Source organism: Microtus pennsylvanicus, chromosome 1 (assembly GCF_037038515.1).
Source record: "Microtus pennsylvanicus isolate mMicPen1 chromosome 1, mMicPen1.hap1, whole genome shotgun sequence".
Classification (NCBI taxonomy): Eukaryota; Metazoa; Chordata; class Mammalia; order Rodentia; family Cricetidae; genus Microtus; species Microtus pennsylvanicus.
In genome coordinates, this window is record NC_134579.1 from 119,872,685 (window position 1) to 119,891,366 (window position 18,682).

At 48.8% G+C, this 18,682-nt stretch overlaps 1 protein-coding gene across 3 annotated transcripts in view; it reads left to right on the forward strand.

The window, feature by feature from the left end:
* Ksr2 (kinase suppressor of ras 2) overlaps positions 1-18,682 on the forward strand; it is a 367,153-nt gene that overhangs the window by 242,824 nt on the left and 105,647 nt on the right. For all 3 annotated transcript variants that reach the window (XR_012911504.1, XM_075981914.1, XM_075981904.1), the window contains exon 6: positions 17,192-17,261. Coding sequence is in view for 2 of the 3 variants with exons in the window: in XM_075981914.1 (XP_075838029.1) it covers positions 17,192-17,261 (70 nt within the window). In the remaining variant the exon portion in view is untranslated. The remainder of the gene's footprint in view (positions 1-17,191; positions 17,262-18,682) is intronic.

Genomic DNA, 18,682 nt, shown 5'->3' on the forward strand with positions numbered 1-18,682 from the left:
AACCCTTGCTAAGTCTCAGGTAGCAGATTAACAGTTCCAGCGTGGAGGACCTTCTGAACAGTGTTTTCTACTCTTCCTGTGCAATGGTCCTCAGGTAGGAGACAACTTGGCCACCCCGAGGGCCTGCAGCAGTGTTTGGGGCTGCTATTGACTGCTCGGGATGACAGATCAGCTGTTCAATGTTCTACAGTGCACAGGATGGAGCCACACCGGATTTCACTACTGCTAGGGCAGAGCTGGGCTATCAACCAGCTCCCAAATCATGATATGGAACTTATTAGTTATGAATTCTCAGCCTTATCTTATGCTTGTCCTGCTAGCTCTTATAGCTTAACTTGTTTCTCTTCATCTATGTTTGCCTTGGGCTTTTTACCTTCCTTGGCCTTCTATATACCTTACTTTCACTGTTTCTCATTGCTGTCTGGCGATGTCCCTCTCTTTCTCCCTCACTTGCTCCTATTTATTCTCTCTGTCCATCAGCCCTGCCTATCCCTCTCCTGCCTAGCTACTGGCCATTCAGCTCTTTATTAGGCCAATCAGGTGCCTTAGGCAGGCAAGGTGAAACAAACGCAACACACCTTTACATAGTTAAACAAATGCAGCATAAACAAAAGTAACAACCTTTACACAGTTAAAGTAACATTCCCAGAAGAAACAAATGTAACAACCTTTACACAGTTAAAGTAACATTCTGCAGAAGAAACAAATGTAACAACACATCTTTACATAACTAAACAACTGCAGCATAAACAAAAGTAACACATCTTTACATCAAGAAAGGCAACAGAAACAATGTAAAGATCCCAGAGCTTTTCATGAACTTTGATTGGCTGTCTTCAGTTGTATGCCTCTGTCTGAACCAATCACAATAGTTTAGAAGTCAGAATCCAGAGGCATTTATTACACCTGGCAGGAGAATGCTCAATCTCAGGGCCAATAGGGGCTCAGTCTGCCTCAGCTTCAGATGGGTTCCCAGTGGAGAGTCAGGCTGCTCTTTCTAGGAAAGGACTGTGAGCAGAAGCCATATCCACACCCAAAGAGCCCTGTCCCATGGAGGAACATCCCTGGAAAGATCAGGTTGTGCCTCTTTCCAAGGTGGATGTGGCTCCATTTAGATATCTGTATTAGTTACCCCTCTTGTTGCAGTGACTATACTATCTGGCAAAAGCAAGGGAGGAAGGACCTACTTTGGTTTACAGTTTCAGATAGTTTAGCTTCTGATCCTGTGGCCTTATGGACTTGGGCAGGACATCACAGTGGTGGGAGCATGAGAAGGAGCTGGTCACATCACAGTCCGCTAGGCTGCAGAGGGTGACAGGAAGTAGCAAGGGATAAGATACCCACAATGACCTTCCCCTAGTCCTTTAGGTCAGTTTGACACACTAAAGTTTTCACGGCTTCCCAAAACAGTGGCACTAGGTAGAACCAAAAGCTGTGGGTCTGTGGATTATAATTTCTGTTCAGCCCACGGCAGTCTGCCCTTGTGTTGACCTGAAGGTCAAAGTTCCTCTCGGGGCACCCAGACAGATTTCTAAACATCCGCTCTGGTCATGTGGGGTTGCACAACTCTGCACGGTGGGCACTGTTGTGTTCATTCGTAAGATGTTGATCAGTGTCCCCTGGTCTCTACCCACCATCACCTTTCCCCTTGGAGTTGTGACAACCTAAAAAATGTCTCTGTAGAGTGGTGACCTTCCCTGAGGGTCACATTCAATAATGAGAAAAGCCATAGGTGCTGTGCTTACCTTCTTACCTCTTAGAGTGAGTGAGTTTGCTCTAGCAGGGCCAGCTTCCTTTTTTGTCTCTGGGTGTTTGGGGATTGGGGCTCCACCTCACGGTGCTAGTGATGTCTTTTGATGTTGAACACACCCTGTGGGGTCAGACTTCCATCCCCAGTGACCTCACTAGCAGAGCCTGTCACGGCACTGTCCTCTCCACAGACATCCCAGCTGCCTCTTAGAGACGCTTAAGAAAGACACACTTTGGAGTAAGAACACCCGACTTGACCTTGAAATGTGATCCATCTGTAAGATGTCTCTTCTGCAGCCACAAAATATAGACGGCATGACACCTCTTCGCTCAGTGCTTTGAGTCTCAGGCCAAGGGGGACATTGATTGCCTAAGGCTCAGACCTGGTGGTGCCTAGTTGGGGGTCTCTGCTAGCTGGGTTCATCTGCCCTGTCCCCATGGAGCGCACTAAGGCAGTAAATTCCATGGAATGGACCTATGCAGGGAACATCTCTGCAGCCCTTTTGTTCCACGGACTATTAACTTCCACCAAACATTAAGTTGAAGGTGGCTGCATAATTTAAGATGCCGCATTTCTACTGGGGAGAATTTTCAGCTCAGACAACTCCAAATGGGTCTGATTTAAGTTCCATAAACTCAGTTCAAGGCAATAAATGTGTGAGTAATTGATGATGTAGCATGTGGGGTACTCGGGTCCCATCCATCACTCCGGGAGAGCCAGGGCTGTGGGCACGCTCCGAGGACAGGCTGATAGGAGGAGGATGAATGGCTGGAGACTCAGGCAGCTTTGTCCTCCCCATAACTCATGGATGCATCCCCCAGTCATGGTCTCGCTCCCCAAGAGCCTCGTCCTGTGTCTTGTCACCTCCAGCCAGAGAGAGGGGCTCTTCAGGAGAGCTGGTAATAGATACCTCTGTGGCAGCTGTTGTTTTTGTTTTTTGCGCCTACTGTGTGCTGGTCACTTGCTTCATAGTACCGTGTCCAGCCCATAGGGACACTGTGAGATGGTTCCCCTTCCCTGTGTTTTATAGAGGAAGAGGTCCATAAAGGGGAAGACCTCAGATGACAGGGTCAGACAGCACAGAGCCAGCCTTTATGCCTTGCTCCGTGCTGCAAACCAACCCCACACAGCCTCCGAGGACAAAGAGGGGCTCTGTGCTCTTGGTGGTGGTGGGGGGACTTTTGATCATTGCAGAGTCTAAACACCCCATCTGACTTGCACATCCTTGCCTGGGGTTCTGGATCTCCCTCTTCCTGCCACGCCCCAACCTGCCACTTCTGTGACCACCATTGTTGCTAGCTCGATTTCAGCGTGCAACCATTTATAATTGGAATTGATGGGAACCCAAGCTGACTGTTTTTATCTCCTTATAGGGACATTGGAGATGATGGCCACTCGGGCTTCTGTCTGTCACCTCTTGTTTCATCCTCATTTAAGCCTGAGCCAGGCAGAGCAAGCCAGCATCTTCCCATTTATCATCATCTGCAGGTGGAGGACACAGTTGGGAGGTGGCTGTGTGCCACCAGCCCTGCCCTCTACTTCCTCAAGATGCTTCTCTCCTCCTGCTTCTCTCCGGAGAGAATGCACAAGTAGGGGCTGCTGGTGCTCACCCCTGCCGTGGGTCTCTCTTCTCTTTCTAGAAGATCTAATCAGACAATAGAGCAGAGTGTCCAGCCATGGAACTGCACCACTAGGGATGTTCAGATTCATGTCAGTGTCAGAACGCCATTGTCCTCCGGTGAGCCCCAAATGTCAGTCTTCCCATCACAAGGGGCATCATTCGTTCATTCATTCATTCGTTCATCTCATATGTACATGAGAAGATGTTGTCCTGGGCCCATCGTGGCCATGCTTGTTTATTGTGGATGCGGGGCATGGGGAATGCTGCAAACTTCACTGTTAGAAGCCTTCACCAGGCAAACCAATGCAGCCCACTCAGGCTGGCAACCCACAGAGAGGTCAGCATGTTAGGACTGCTAGTGCTAAGGCTTGAATCTGAAATGTCCCCCACCGTGATGACACTGCATAGGGACACTATGGAGCCATGTGGAAGTGGGGCCTCACTGCGGGAAGTATGCCTGTGGATCAGGATGCAAAGCTCTTGGCTACAGCCCCAGTGCCCTGCCTGCCTGTGTGCAGCCATGGTCCCACAGAGGCAATAATGGACTAAGCCTCTGGAACTGTAAGCAATTCTCCAGTTAAATGTTTTCCCATCCAAGAGTTGCTATGGTCATGGTGTCTCTTCATAGCAATAGAAACCCTAACTGAGACAGTAAGTAAAGGGGTGTAATTTTTAAAAGTTTTAAAGCCAGATGTGGTGATGTGCATTTGAAATCCTAGCACTGGGGAGGAAGAGATAGGTGGATCTCTGGGGCTTACTGGCCAGCCAGTCTAGCTTACTGGATAAAATAACAAACCAAGGAAGACTGTCCAAAAGCAAACAAACCAACAAACAACAGGTGGATGGCATCTGAGAGATAACAGCCTAGGTTGTCCTCAGGCCTCTGTTTGCATGTGCACATGTGTGCATGCTTGTTCCACACACCTGCACACACACACACACACACACGCACACACACACACACACCTGTGCCATCATACACACACCTGCACACACACACACACCTGTGCCATCATACACACACCTGCACACACACACACACACACACCTGTGCCATCATACACACACCTGCACACACACACACACACACACCTGTGCCATCATACACACACCTGCACACACACACACCTGTGCCATCATACACACACCTGCACACACACACACACGCACACACACACACACACACACACACACCTTCACGCCTTGATGAGAACTCCCTCAGGAAATGCTGGACAAAGGCTAAGATGGTAGCAGTGACAGCCCTCACTCAGTTGTGCCACACACCTGGGGAGGGGCTGCCTATTTTCCCAGCCTTTGAAGTACCTACCCTTAATGGAGGTCTTTGAGATAATGACCTTGAATCGTCTCAGATTTCAAGGTTACACAAACCATTGCCCTCTGCTGCCGCAACTTCAGCAAGACCCCGCCCCAGGGACCTAGGTGAGTGGTCCCTCCCCAGCCCGTGAATTCCCTGTGGACAATTGATCTCACAAGCACTTCCCCAAAACAGAGAGAGGCAGGGCTGTTGCCCTCAAGATCTTTCTAGATTTCTGGATGTCAATATTGGGCACTGTGTCATCTCGTCACAGTGACGGAGTCTGACATCTCAGCGTGCCCCACTCTTTTCAAAGTGTAGCAGGAAAAGCATGAGGAGAAGAGTGGATACAAGGCAGGCTTCCAAACATGCCTCTCTTCAGATCCCCGGGGAAGACAGAGCTCCCGCTACACCCTCCCATCCTAGAGCAGCCCCTCCTGGCCTCATGTTTCTCATCGCTCTCGTTAGCTTCTGGCCACCACTGTCCCCAGCCTCAAACCACCTCTGTCATCTCCCCATCTGACCTTTTACAGCTTAGATTCTCCATTCATTATTTCCACAGTGGAGTGGCGCCTTCTCTGTCCACAGTTTGATTTGTGGTGAATTAAGCAGGGGACACTTACCTGTCATGGTTCAGAGGCCAGGTGGCAGCAGCCATCCTTCAAGGGAGAGGATATCAGGATAAATATGGTCACACCTTCCTGCTTGATCCCAAAGGTGCCTCTCAATTGCTCCATCTTGTTTTCATTATTTTTTATCTATTTTTTTGAAAATTTTGTATGTGAGTACTCTTTTTGCGTCATCCCAACCCCTTGCCCTGTCCAGTTTTTCATGTGTCCCCTCAAATTCACAACTTCTTTAATTATCATCATGTGTGTGTCTGTGTGTGTGTGTGTGTGTGTGTGCATGTGTGTGTATATACAACCTACCACATCCATTTAATGTTGTTGTGCATATATACGTGTGTTTGGGGTGATCATTTAGAACTGGGTAATCTGGGGAGCTCACCCCTGGAAAAAAAATAATTTTCCCTTCTCCACAGTCACTGATTTCCTATACTTATTCATCTGGGGGATACTTAGGAGAGATTCCCTCCTACACAGCCCATCAGCTGGTGGTGTCACTGTGTAGATCTTGTTTAGGTGATCACATTATTAGGATCACATGGGGGCAGCTGCCCTGTCTTACCTAGAAGACACAATCTCCCGGCAGGGGTCTGGTCCTCTGGCTCTTACAATCTTTTGGTCCCCTCTTCTCTGATGTGCCCTGAGTTTTAGGTGCAGGGGTTGGTGGTAGACTTGGTTGGGGGTTGGGGACCCCGTGGTAAGTTGTCTCTGTGTTTCCACCAGTTATGAGACTTCTGCAGCAGTCTCCATCTGATATAAGAGGAAGCTCTTCTCAGGTGCGGGCAGAAGGTTGGATTTATCTGTGAGTATAAAGAGAAGTGTTTAGACTTCAGTTAGCAACTTTTGGGGTTCAGGAAGGTGGTGTGGTAGATTCTCTCTAGTTCCCATGACATTAACAAGCACTGGGGTCAAGTGGAGGGGTGAAAGGGACCCTCCTGTGAGCACTGGGGTCGAGGGCAGGGGTGAAACAGCTTGGATAGGGACCCTTCGGGATGTCTTCTTGCCACGCCCTCTTCGCTTTCCCGATTCTCCCTCCCACACACCGCCCTCCCCCATCTTTCACCTACCATTTTCTCAGTGGGCTCCCCTCCCTTCCTCACCTGTCTTTTCAGGGTAGTTTTCCACCTTGATTCACTCCCTGGAGGCATCTCCTTCATCCTCTTTCTCCGTAACCATCCACCCGCCTCCGCTGGCTCACATATCCTCAAGGTCTTTTCTCTGCTTTGATAAAGTAACAACTAGAAAAATCTCATTAATGAAGCCAGACAGCAGCAGTGGGAGTTAATTTCCCTGTTTCTCTGCTCCGTGAGTTGACATGATTTCAGCAGTGACCCTTCATCAGAGGCAGTGTTGTCTCAACGAGTATTCTACCAGGAGACAGCAGGGGATCGGAAGAACACAAGCTGAGTTGGGCATGGTGGTGCAGGCCTGTAATCCCGGCACTCAGCAGGTGGAGGCAGGGGGGTCAGCAGTTCAAGTCCATCCTCAGCTACATGAGATTCTGTCTCTGAAAGAAAAAAAAAAGTAAAGAAAGAAGAGGGGAAGGAAAGAGGGGGAGAAGAAAGAAAGAACAGGAGAGAGACCCAAGCTAGGGTTAGCATCTGTGCTCATGTGAGATACACATGTAGGTGTTCATGTGTGTGCATATACATCTGCACTCATGTGCAGGCCAGAGATTAGTATTGTATCTTCCTCAATCATGCTCCACCTTAGTTTTTGAGACAGGGTCTCTCACTGTAGATGGAAGTTTCTGTCCCACCAGATCCCACAGCCATTCAGTCCCTAAGAAACACGCAGAGGCTTATATTAATTATAAACTGTTTGGCCTATTAGCTCAGGTTTATTATTAACACTTACAACTTAAATTAACCCATAATTCTTACATGTGTTTAGCCATGTGGCTTGGTACCTTTTCTCAGTAAGGCATTCTCATCTTGCTTCCTCTGCTTCTGGCTGGTGACTACATCTCTGGCTTTCTTTTTCCCAGAATTCTCCTGGTCTGGTTGCCCTGCCTATACTTCCTACTTTGTTATTGGCAATTAGAATTTTATTAAACCAACATGTGTGACAAATCTTCACAGTGTACAAGAGCATGATCCCACAGCATCTCACTAAACTTGGAGCGTGCCTATTTGCTAGGCTGGCTGACCAGTGAGCCTTGGGGATCCCCTTGTCTTTGCCTCCTAACCCCAGTGGCTACAATTGCAGTATAGTGCATACCACTGTACCCGGTTTTTTCTATGGGTTCTGGGGATCCAAACACAAGCCTCATGCTTGTGCAGAAAGCACTTTACTAAGCCAATGTTTCAGGTCCTGCGGTTAGCATTTTGGCTAAGACTATTTTTGTTTATTTGTTTGTTTCTCTATAGCTTTGGAGCCTGTCCTGGAACTAGCTCTTGTAGACCAGGCTGGCCTCAAACTCACAGAGATCTGCCTGCCTCTGCCTCCCAAGTGCTGGGATTAAAGGCATGTGCCACCACCGCCTCGCTTGGCTAAGATTCTTGTGAGTCTCCCCATGCTCAGTCATGGGTAGGTTAAGCAAACAGAGGACACTAGGACTCATGCATATTTTGGCTTGGTCATTGGTCAAAGATTATTGGTCACTATCACTGGGTTACTGGTCACTAGCAAATAGTCTAAGTGGGTCTTAAACTGCGATCTAGTGACTCCAAGGTTGGAGTGGGATGGGGAAGGAAGAAATCTAGTCGGCTAAGGAAAGGAGTTTCTCAGGAATTGATGGACTTTTTCTGTGAGAGTCCAGTTGATGGCTATTTTTGGCTTTGTGAGTTATATTGTCTCCGTCATCGCCTCTCAATTTTGTTGCAAGGCAAGCGGACAGCCACAAACAACACGTCAGTGTCTGAGCGTGACTATGTGCCAATCAAAGTGTATTTACAGAACCCGACAACAGGCTTCATTAGACTCAGGGGTCAAGCGTACCGACCTCTGCCCTAAATCACAGTCAGCAGAGAGCTTTGCCGTGTTCCGCCTGGCCTGTGAATTCTAGACGAAGAATAACGGTGTTGATGGCCAGGCCAGTAACAACAATGCATCAGGCATTGTGCGGAGAGACTTCTAATTACAACCCCTCCATCCCTCTAATGGCCCCATAAGGAGAATCTATGATTCCCTTTTATGTAAGAGACCAAACCAAGATTCAGGGAAGTAAGGGCTTCCTGTTTATCAGTGAGAGAGCTGGTGTTGGCCACACATCTGCCGACTGGAAAATTCCCTGTTCTTCCTCCCACATTGCACTGGGTGACTCAATGCCTTGTTAGGGCTCTTCACTTAGAAATAGTGAGTGGTTTTTTTTGTCTCCTTAGGAGCCTCATGTTAGCGGTCAGTTCTCCATCTTAAGCCACACACATGTAGCCATTGGCTTGACCTCAGCGCTTTCATTTAAGTATTGTTGGAGTTTGGGTATGCAATGACCTCTATAAGTTCGTATGATTGAATAGTCCATTGTCAACTGGTGGAGCTGTATAGGAATATAGTACAGCCTTTAAGAGGGTTGGCTTGCCTGGAGGAAGTGGGTCTCTGGGGAAGCAGGTGTTGGTATTGATAGCCCTGTAGTGATGAGGCGAGCAGGCCTGCTTTTCGTCCCGCCCGGCTCCTGCATGGCTAGCTTTATACCCGAAATAACAACACACAAATAGTATTCTTTTAAACACTGCCTGTCCCGTTAGTTCTACCCTCTTATTGGCTAATTCTCACATCTTGATTAACCCATTTCTAATAATCTATGTACACCACGAGGTGGTGGCTTACTGGGAAAGATTCAGCATGTCTGACCTGGCGGCTGGCTCCATTGCGTCTGACCTCACTGTCTTCTTCCTCCCAGCATTCTGTTCTGTTTACTCCGCCTACCTAATTTTCTGTCCTATCAAAGGGCCAAGGCAGTCTCTTTATTAACCAATGAAAATAACACATAGACAGATGACCCTCCTCCATCATAGCCCAGCTTCACTTCTGGTCCTGACTCTGGCTCTTGGTCCTCCTGGATGTGAGCAAGCCTCACCAGCTGACTGACAGCCCCCATATGAGGGGATCCAGCATCACCTCCTGTGTTGCTTCTTGTGAGTGATTTGGTCACGACAATGAGAAAATTAACTAATAACCCCTCTCCCTGTACAGGTAGCATCACCGTTGTCCCTTACTTGGCCTCAGTGCCCCAGGAGCCCCCAATCCCAATCCTTATAAGCAGTTCCATCCTATGGACCACTGGCATGTCATCTAAGCATCACCGTCAACCCCTTATGCCCCAGCTTTCCCTCGTAGCACGACCTTGGAGTCAGTCTCACTCCTGTGGCAGTGACAAGACCCAGATTCAAGCAACTTAAGAAGAAAAGCGTTTCCTGTGGCTCACAGTTTGAGGCGACAGTGCATCGTGATGGGGAAGGTGACAGGCGTGTGAGGTGGCTGGTCACATGGCATCCGCAGTGGAGAAGCACAGAGAGACAGCGCTGGTGCTCAGCCCGCTTTCCCCTTCCTCCCTTTTTATTCACTTTGGAATCACAGCCCATGGGATGGTGCTTCCACATCCAGGGGAGGTCTTCCCTCCATAGCTAAACCTCTATGGAAGGACTGACATGGGAATGTCCTGTGAGTGATCCCAAACCCAGTCAAATTGGCTGGAGTCTTTTAAAATTATGGGGTGTGTGTGTGTGTGTGTGTGTGTGTGTGTGTGTGTGTGTGTGTTTCTTTCCTACCTTGTAGAGATTAAACTCAGGTTCTTAGCTTTGATGGCAAACATCTTTGCCTGCTCGGCCAACTCCCGACTTTCTTTATTATATTTCAGTTTAAGTGTTGGGGATTGGTACTCATGCCATGGTATGTCTGTAGCAGTCAGAGGAGAACCTGTGGGAGTCTATTCTCTCCTTCTGCCATGTGGGACAGTGTTCAGTTCAGTTGGTCAGACTTGGGGGCACCTTTATTACCCAGCAAGCCGAGCCATCCATCAGCCTGGCAGTGAAGTTAAGTTATCCCATCCCCTTCATCGCTGCGGTGCTGTGTAGCCCCACATGAAGTTGTCAAGAGACTTCCTTGATGATGTTTGAAGCTTGGGAAGTGGGCTATGTTAGTCTTGGGAGAAAGCTACATCGAAGTCTGTGAATAAACTCCACTCAGCCCCAAAGCATGGCGGAGCTGTAACCTTTGGAGACAGCTCATAATTAAAATGCTTTTAGATCTGACATACATTATATTTGGATTGGATATTAAAGCTAATAGAGTTCTTGCTCGCTGTGTGGATGGTACGGGCAGCTTTAGTCAAACCTTGCTGAGCACCCTGGATAAATCAGTGGGACTTGGGCTGGCACCTAGCCTGTGTCCTCAAAAGGGAAGTTTAGTGCTTTAAGTTTTATGAGTTGCAGATGTCTTTGGACTCAAAGAATTTTCAAGTCAATTTGAATGTGGCGAAGTTGCTACTCAATCCATCTTGTCCGTGAAGTGGAAGCTTAAGGATAGTTTGAAATTTCTATTTCATTTATGATTTTTCAAAAATCGGCTCTCTGGCTCTTGACTGTCCGAGCTCAGACCTCACCATCCCAACCTGAAATGCAGCCATGGGATTAAATGGAATTCTCAATTGAAACCACACATACAGTTGGTGCTCAATAAATGCTGGCTGTTCATATTAACATGTACTTGGGTCTTTTTCTCCATGGAAATATGGTTAGGGGTTGGGAATACTTCATCACTGTGGGGCTTTTAGAGACGTCCATGAACTCTAGTAAGGTGCAGTGCTTAAAATGATTGTCACATTTGCCTTGGAAGGGGACACAGTGATAGATGAGGACCAAGGATTAAGATTTATGGGAACTGACTTCAGCAGTCTGCTCAGCCGTAGGAGTCTGGACAAGCCGGCTGTGCTTTGGAAACTGTAGACACAGCTTCCCAGAGGTTTGCTTTGTTCCCAGGATGGGGGTTCTGTCTAGGCAGGATTGGGTCTCCCTGACAGAAGTAGGTCAATAGGTCTAGCGCAGCCCCCATTTCTCTCTGTGGCCTGGTTGGCCACAAGGGAAGGCAGCTTTCTCTGCCACGTACTCTGCCATGATAGACTGAGACCCTCAGAAACTGGGAGGTAGAACAAAATCTTTCCTATCTGAGTCTTCCTGTCTTCCATGACTCTGCCACAGCCATGCAGAAGGGGCAGCTACGGGCTGAGGGAGGCCTGCTGTCATCTGCGTCATCACGTACGGTGATTAAGACTCTCCTCACTGGCCTCACTGAGGTGGGGTCTCGGTCCCACCCAGTGCTCACCCACATGGCTATTCTCTGGGCAGCTTGCTCTGAGACTATCCTGTTCTCACCTCAGTGAGCCGGAATCCAGGCGGGATCTACTCCCCGTGGCTACCAGGGAGCTCGAGTGTTTCCAGAGTCAGGCACAGCCTGCTACTTACTATTCGAGTGCTGGAGCCCGAGTTCCCACTGCCTTAAAATCCCAAAGTCTGAACTGTTTTGTTCTCCAAAAGGGCTCTTTTTTGTTCAGTTGTTTGCTTTCTGTTTTCCCAAGAGACTCTTTTTAAAAAAAAAAAAAAGGTTTATTTATTTATTATGTATACAGTGTTCTGCCTGCATCTATGCCTGCACACCAGAAGAGGGTATCAGATCTCATTACAGGTGGTTGTGAGCCACCAGGTGGTTGCTGGGAATTGAACTCAGGACCTCTGGAAGGGCAATCAGTGCTCTTAACCTTTGAGCCATCTCTCCAGCCCCTCCCAAGAGACTCTTAAGCATAGAAAACTTGGCTACACTGTTTGGTATAGCCCTGATTCTTGAATTCACACCTGGCACAAGACAGGAGCTGTATGAGGTTTGTACCATTCTGTAACAAGCCGGCACAAATCCAGCAGTTTGCAAACCGTGTGTGGGTATTAACCTTCTAGCTCAGAAAGTCAGAAGTCTGAAATGGATCTCACGGGATCAAAACCAAGGTTCGGGATCTAACCTGGAGGGAAGGGTTCATGGGAAGGATTTGTTCTTTCCCTTCCAGCTTCTGAACACTGATCTGAAAAGGAGTTGGCATTCATCTTGTCTTCTGTTCCTCCCAGACAGAGGTCGGAGGCATTGACAGGTGAAGCCTCAATCTTCCCACCGGTAAAACGGGCTATTGTTTGTTGAGCCCTGACTGTGTGACTCGGTTTGATCTTTATTTGCCCTTGGACAAATGGGATGACTTCTTGGTGTCTTGCTGATGAAAATGGGGGAACGAATGATAGATTGCCAGCGTCTGTACTCACGTGGCTGTCTCACGTGACACCAATGAGATAGTGCGTGGGGCTTGTAGACCCAATGAGGATGTGTGAGGACTTTAGATTATGATGGTGTTGGGCATTCAGGGACCTTCACCAAAAAGATCTGATTATTTCCTCCCCTTGACCCTCCTCTCCCCCCCTCCCCTGCTCCTCCCTCCTCTCCCCTCCCTTCCCCTCCCCTTATCTTCTTGCTCCTTAGTTACCAGTGAAGCACCCAGGACCTCACACTCACCAAGCAAGGCCCCACGACAGAGTCTTGTGCCCGCTCCTTCCTTTTATTTTCATTTATTGAGACAGGGTTTGCCTAAGTCACCAAGGCTGGCCTTGAGCTCACTCCTTAGCCCAGGCTGGCCCTAAGCTCACTTCTTAGCCCAGGCTGGCCCTAAGCTCACTTCTTAGCCCAGGCTGGCCTTGAGCTCACTCCTTAACCAAGGCTGGTCTTGTACTCACTCCATAGCTCAGGGTAGCCTTGAACTCATTCTATAGCCCAGGCTGGTCTTAAACTCACTCCTTAGCCTAGCCTGGCCCTGAGCTCACTCCTTAGCCCAGGCTGGCCTTAAACTCACTCCTTAGCCCAGGCTGGCCTTGAGCTCACTCCATAGCTCAGGCTGGCCTTGAGCTCACTCCATAGCTCAGGTTGGCCCTAAATTCACTCTTTAGCCCAGGCTGGCCTTGTGCTCACTCCTTAGCTCAGGCTGGCCTTGAATTCATTCTAAACCCACTCCTTAGCCCAGGTTGGCTGTGACCTCACCTTCCCACCACACTCAGCTCATTATTTTTCTCATTTCTAATTTTCTTCTTCTTTCTCTCTTTATTCCCCTCTCCCTCGGCTTCCTCACCTTCCAACTTTGTCCGATATCTTCACATACCTCTCATGTCTCCCCCTACACACCAGCTCAGAGCCTGAGGTTTTATAACAAACTTATCAATCATGCAGGCCAGACATGGCAGTACCTGCCTGTAATCCCAGCACTGGGGAGGTGGAAGTAGTTGGATTATGCATTCAAGATCAGCAAGTTTGAAGCCAGCCTGGGATACCTGAGACCATCTCAAAAACCTGACCAAGTCAAGCCAAACCAAACATTTATAAAAATCGGGCACTTTATTAACATCGGCCCCCATGAGGCCCTTCTGTTTGACTCTTAGACTTCCAAGGTGGCCTCAAAGGCTGTGGCTCCTGGGCAGTACCCCTCATTTCATTTGCGGGGGGGGGGTGTTTCTGAAAGAGTTTCTACACCCTAACCTAGGAACAAGGGCAGTCTTCCTCCCAGCTCTGTCTCTTTCCAAGTGGAAAGATATTTCCAATGGAAATATCTCGAAAGAGGCAGCGATTTTTCTTCCCCTGAGATGAAGGTAGCAGTGCTGTGCAAGACTCTGCCTTGTTATCAGAAAATTAGAGTGGGAAAGAGCCTTTCGTGCAGCTACGGAGACATCTTAATAGACACTTTGGTTGTTACGCAGAAGTTTCTAGATCGGTTTAATTGCCGTAAATGTTATTTGCCTTCCCTGTTATGATAAGGCCTCGAGTCTCTGGTATCTTCCCCCCTCTTCCCTTTCAACAGTTTCCTTTTGCTCTGAGGCCGAGGCTCGCATTGGTAAGTTTAATGAAACCCAAACAAAGTAAGCAGAGAGACTCTTGGAGTTTGCATCTCACGCCCACAGCAGAAGCCGAGCCTGGGGAGCAATGGCTCCAGACTAATGAGGCTTTGCAGCTTAATGCAGCTGACGGGATGTACCCCTCGAGCTGCGCCTGGAACGTGAAAGCCAGCCCCGGAGAGAAATTGCCTCTGCCCTGAGCAAAGGGGCCGGATAGGGACTAAGTATGACACAGAGCTAATGGGAGATGCTCATAGCTTGAGATGACGCAGCCTGGGGCCATCATCTGAGATACTTTATTTTTAGGGGACGGGCATTTATAGAAACTTCCAGATCAGGAGCCTCAACCTTGATGCAACTGATTCTTGGGATGCTTTAACTTGTTGAGGGTATGGGGAGAACTCTCACCTATGTATAAAAGGATGCTCTAGCTGCCAGTAGCAAACTCCCAAACACAGTGTGACACCCCAGAATGTCTTCAGAAATCTCCAAATGCCCCCAAAGGTTTGCCTGGGAGCTGAGGATGTGAACGCAGGGCCTCACGCTTGTGCAGCTGGCACCCACAGAGCAGCTCCCAGTCCCTTTAGGGAGTCACATTCACATTTGCTCACCTTGACCGGGTCAGTGCGCCTGTCCTGAGCTCCCTTGCCCTCCTTTGTACAAAGGGCATAGCTACGGCACTGGATGCAAGGAGGCAGAGGTTCTGGTTATTAAGTATACAGAGGATCTCGGCACATACTAACTGTCCAGTAAACTGTTTCTGTTGTAAGAATCTTGGCTTCACCAAACATGTGTTAAGAGCATACTCAGCCTCAGGCACTATGCTCTGAGGTGAGTGCAAAGGCGAAGATTTGACTATTGCCTTTGTGGAGGAGGTAAATCCACACAAGACGTATAAGGGCTGCATCCTTCCTTGCTCATGGCAGACATTACTGATCAATCTCAAGACTTGTTAGCAGTACCTCCATCCTCGGGAATGGCAGACATTAGCAATCAATCTCGCTACTCTTGCTCTCAGTCCTGAACTCAGCTCTATTCAGGCATTATTAATGGCCCGTGAATGGACTCTCCTTCAGTATGTCCTGTTTTGTAGATCGCTCATAGGAGGTTGACCTTCTTTTCCTGTCCAGCCTTTCAGAGTTAATGGGTAATGTCTTTTCTCCCATGTCAGTCTGAAAGAGGGGTTGACATAGAGAATATTTTTAAAGAGCACTATCTTCCTTTTTTATCTTCCTCAGAAACTGGACGAAGTAGTAAACGGGCTTTGTTAAACATTCTGTAGACTGTGGGGCTTATGGCTCTATCATGCAACCTTCTCGGTTTTCTTCAGCATTTGGGGCTTGGAAAACCATCAGCTCTTGAAAAAAAAAGGAAGGAAGGAAGGAAGGAAGGAAGGAAGGAAGGAAGGAAGGAAGGAAGGAAGGAAGAAGAAAGAGGTTCCAGTTTTGCAAGGGTTGCACAGAGGTTTCTGGAAACAGCTTTTAGATCACCGTGACCATCACCAGATAGAAGAGAGAGCCCACTGGGGTTAAATGCTCCCATGTGTTCCGACATGCCCAGCTCTCCCAATGAGAGCGACACTCCATGACAATGCCTGTGAAAAATGAGGCACACGTCTGCAACCCTGCAGCCCTCGGCAGGCTCCATCCATCTGGCTGAGAAGTGGGCGCTGGCATGGGCTTGGCCGATTGCCTTTCTCCCGGACTGTCCAAGGCAGCACTAGCTCACGCCGCAGCTGTTGGTTTATGTCTGCTGCCTGCAAGGTCTCCCAGGGGGCTGCTGGGGGGGCAGGCAATGGGGGTGGCATGGGGCTTATGCGCAAGGTCTCGGAGGACCTAGAACTTGGTCATTTGTGGCTATATGGTTTGCTCATATTTGATCTAGAGTGTTAAAATAAAGGGAAGAAAGGACAGGAGCAGGCACTCAGTCTGAAGTCTACGTGCCTTATTATTTCTTTCTCATTCTTATTTGTCCACCATCTGTCCATCCGTCCATCCATTCATCCATCCATCCACCCATCCACCAAGCATTTCCCATGCATACATGTAGCCACCCACCTCTCCTCCATCACACGCTCTCCTTCATCCATCTACCTACTTACCTGCCCATCCATCATCCCATTCACCTTACGTCATCCCATTCAGCCAGTCATCCATCCACCATCCATCCAGATAGCCTTACGTCATCCTTGCACTCACGTGCTCACTCACTCACCCACTTGTTCTAGTATGAGTTGGGATTGCACACAGCAGGACGGGCTGAAAGTTGTCTGCAGGATCAGAAGGGTTTTCCACATAGAGTCTGCTCGGCTTTGCTTTTTTTCATGTGTTCGTTATATGCAGCTCAGACCGGCCTCGTGCACGGGAGGCACTCAGCCTACACCAGGCATATGCTAAGAACCATTAAGCCGAGGTCATGCTTGGCTGTATTCTTTCCACAGTGCCCACCCCACATTCTCTCTCCCTCTCTCAATTCTATTTTTAGATTACAAAATGTAACTTTTAGTTACTCAGTGGTATATGCATGTGGGCACATATGTGGTCAGAGGCCAACTGGTAGGAGTCGGTTCTCTTCCTCCACCCTGTGGCAGGGACCCAGGCACCGAACTCGGGGCTTCTGCTTGGCAGCGAGACCTTTATCCATCCACCTCACCAAATCACACATGCAGTTTCTTTCTTCCTTTATTCTTTCCTTTTGTTCTTTTTTATTTTTTTGAGACAGACTATTACTATGCAGCTCAGGATGACCTTGAACTCATAACCCTCCTGCCTCAGCCTGAATGACTGGTGTGCTTCCCCATACCTGACCTCAGCTGACATATTTGAAGGCATCTGCTGCCTACCCTACCTGGGAAGCCTCCTTTTAGTCAGCCCAGGACTTAAACTGGGGCTCCACCTGGCATAGCTCTGTAGGCCAAAGCAACCAAGACCCTGCCTGAGGCCAGTTGGTGGGGTTCCTTTTAGTTTCCAGGGACCAGACAGAGGTGGCTCGGCTCTTGACCCTTCCTGTCTGTTCTTCTCTTCACAGACACACTGTCTGTACCACGGTGGTCACCGCAGATCCCACGCAGAGACCTTGGCAACTCCATTAAGCACAGGTAGGTAGGAGACTGTGCCTGTGTGTGTCAGGGGTGGTGGTGCTGGAGCCGGTGGGCACCGGTAATGTGTCAATCCTCAGCTTCCACACCACCACACCCTTCTGTCTTTTGTTGGACCGAGGTGTCTGCACCGTAGCCTTGCCCTTAGCAAATCTACACAGGACGGTTAAAAACAGAGACCTTATGCTCACTCTGACCTGGGTTCCAGTCCCTCCTGATAAAGCTTTATAGCCATGAGAAATTGTGTACCCCCTTTGGACTCCATTTTTTAAAATGTTTTTATTATCAAAAATTACCCAATATATAATGAGAGAAATAAGGGAAGACTCTGGGATAGTATAATCAAGACCTTTAAAGAAATTACATTAAACTGTCATTTATGAAACAAGTCCAGCAGGCTAGAGAGTGTGACATCAAACCATAGTTAGAGAAGAAACTTTGATTTTTGTAGGAATAAGTTCATACATTCTGCCTATCAATGGGATGATGTATTAAGTGCTGTGCACGTACCTTACTGGTATCGTAAAGTATTTCAGGCTCCAAATGGAGGCTCTTTACCCAGGAAACTCAAGATGGCTAGCTAAACTCATTGCTAGAGGTTATTGGAGAGGAGCAGACCAGCAGGAGGCCTTCCCCAGGATCCTCCATGGCCTGGAATTGTTTCCAACAATTTCTTGACTCTCCCAAGTTCAGCTTTCTAAAGGTTACCCCAGTCTCCTTACAGAGCCATGGAGAAAGGGGGAGCTCTCTGACAGAGGAGGGGGACGGAGGCCCTGGCGGATGAGGCAGGGGACTGGATGCTAATCCTGCTCAATCCCTGTGATCTGAGAACCCCTGGTGAGTGTCTGTGCCTGGGGGAGAGTAGGCTGCCTCATTGCTCCTTCATGGAGCCTTCCCTCCAACCTGTAGGATTCTAACGTCTGTGTCCCTGGGGAGCTAGCCAGTTATCTGAGGGTCTGTGGACACAAATTGACAGTCCCCAGTGGTCTGTCAGCCAGGCTGAAAGGAGAAACCCTGGACACAGACACAGCCTCAGCCTGGGGCAGGGCTGCTCTCTCTCCTCCTGACAACTCAGCCCCAGTTCTTAAAGAAAAATGTCACAGCTGGAACCCTTGGTGGAAGCTGTGAGGAGCAGTGCCGGACAGGTCAGTCGGACAGGTCAGTCGGACAGGTCAGTCGGACAGGTCAGTCGGAGACCAGAGGCTGAGCTGTGGCACCAAGGGGACTTCTGGTTTAGTTCCACCCCTGGGGTGGCCACAGTCCCTCATTCAGTCCGCCTCTGTGCCACACACATTTTTGGCCCGGTCACCCTTCCAGATTGGTCACACTTGTGGCTCAGCCACACCCCTGGGTTCTGCCCCAGCCTCACCAGGCTGGCTCCACCCCTGGGCTTTCACTGGAAACTGGTGGTGCCCCAGCTT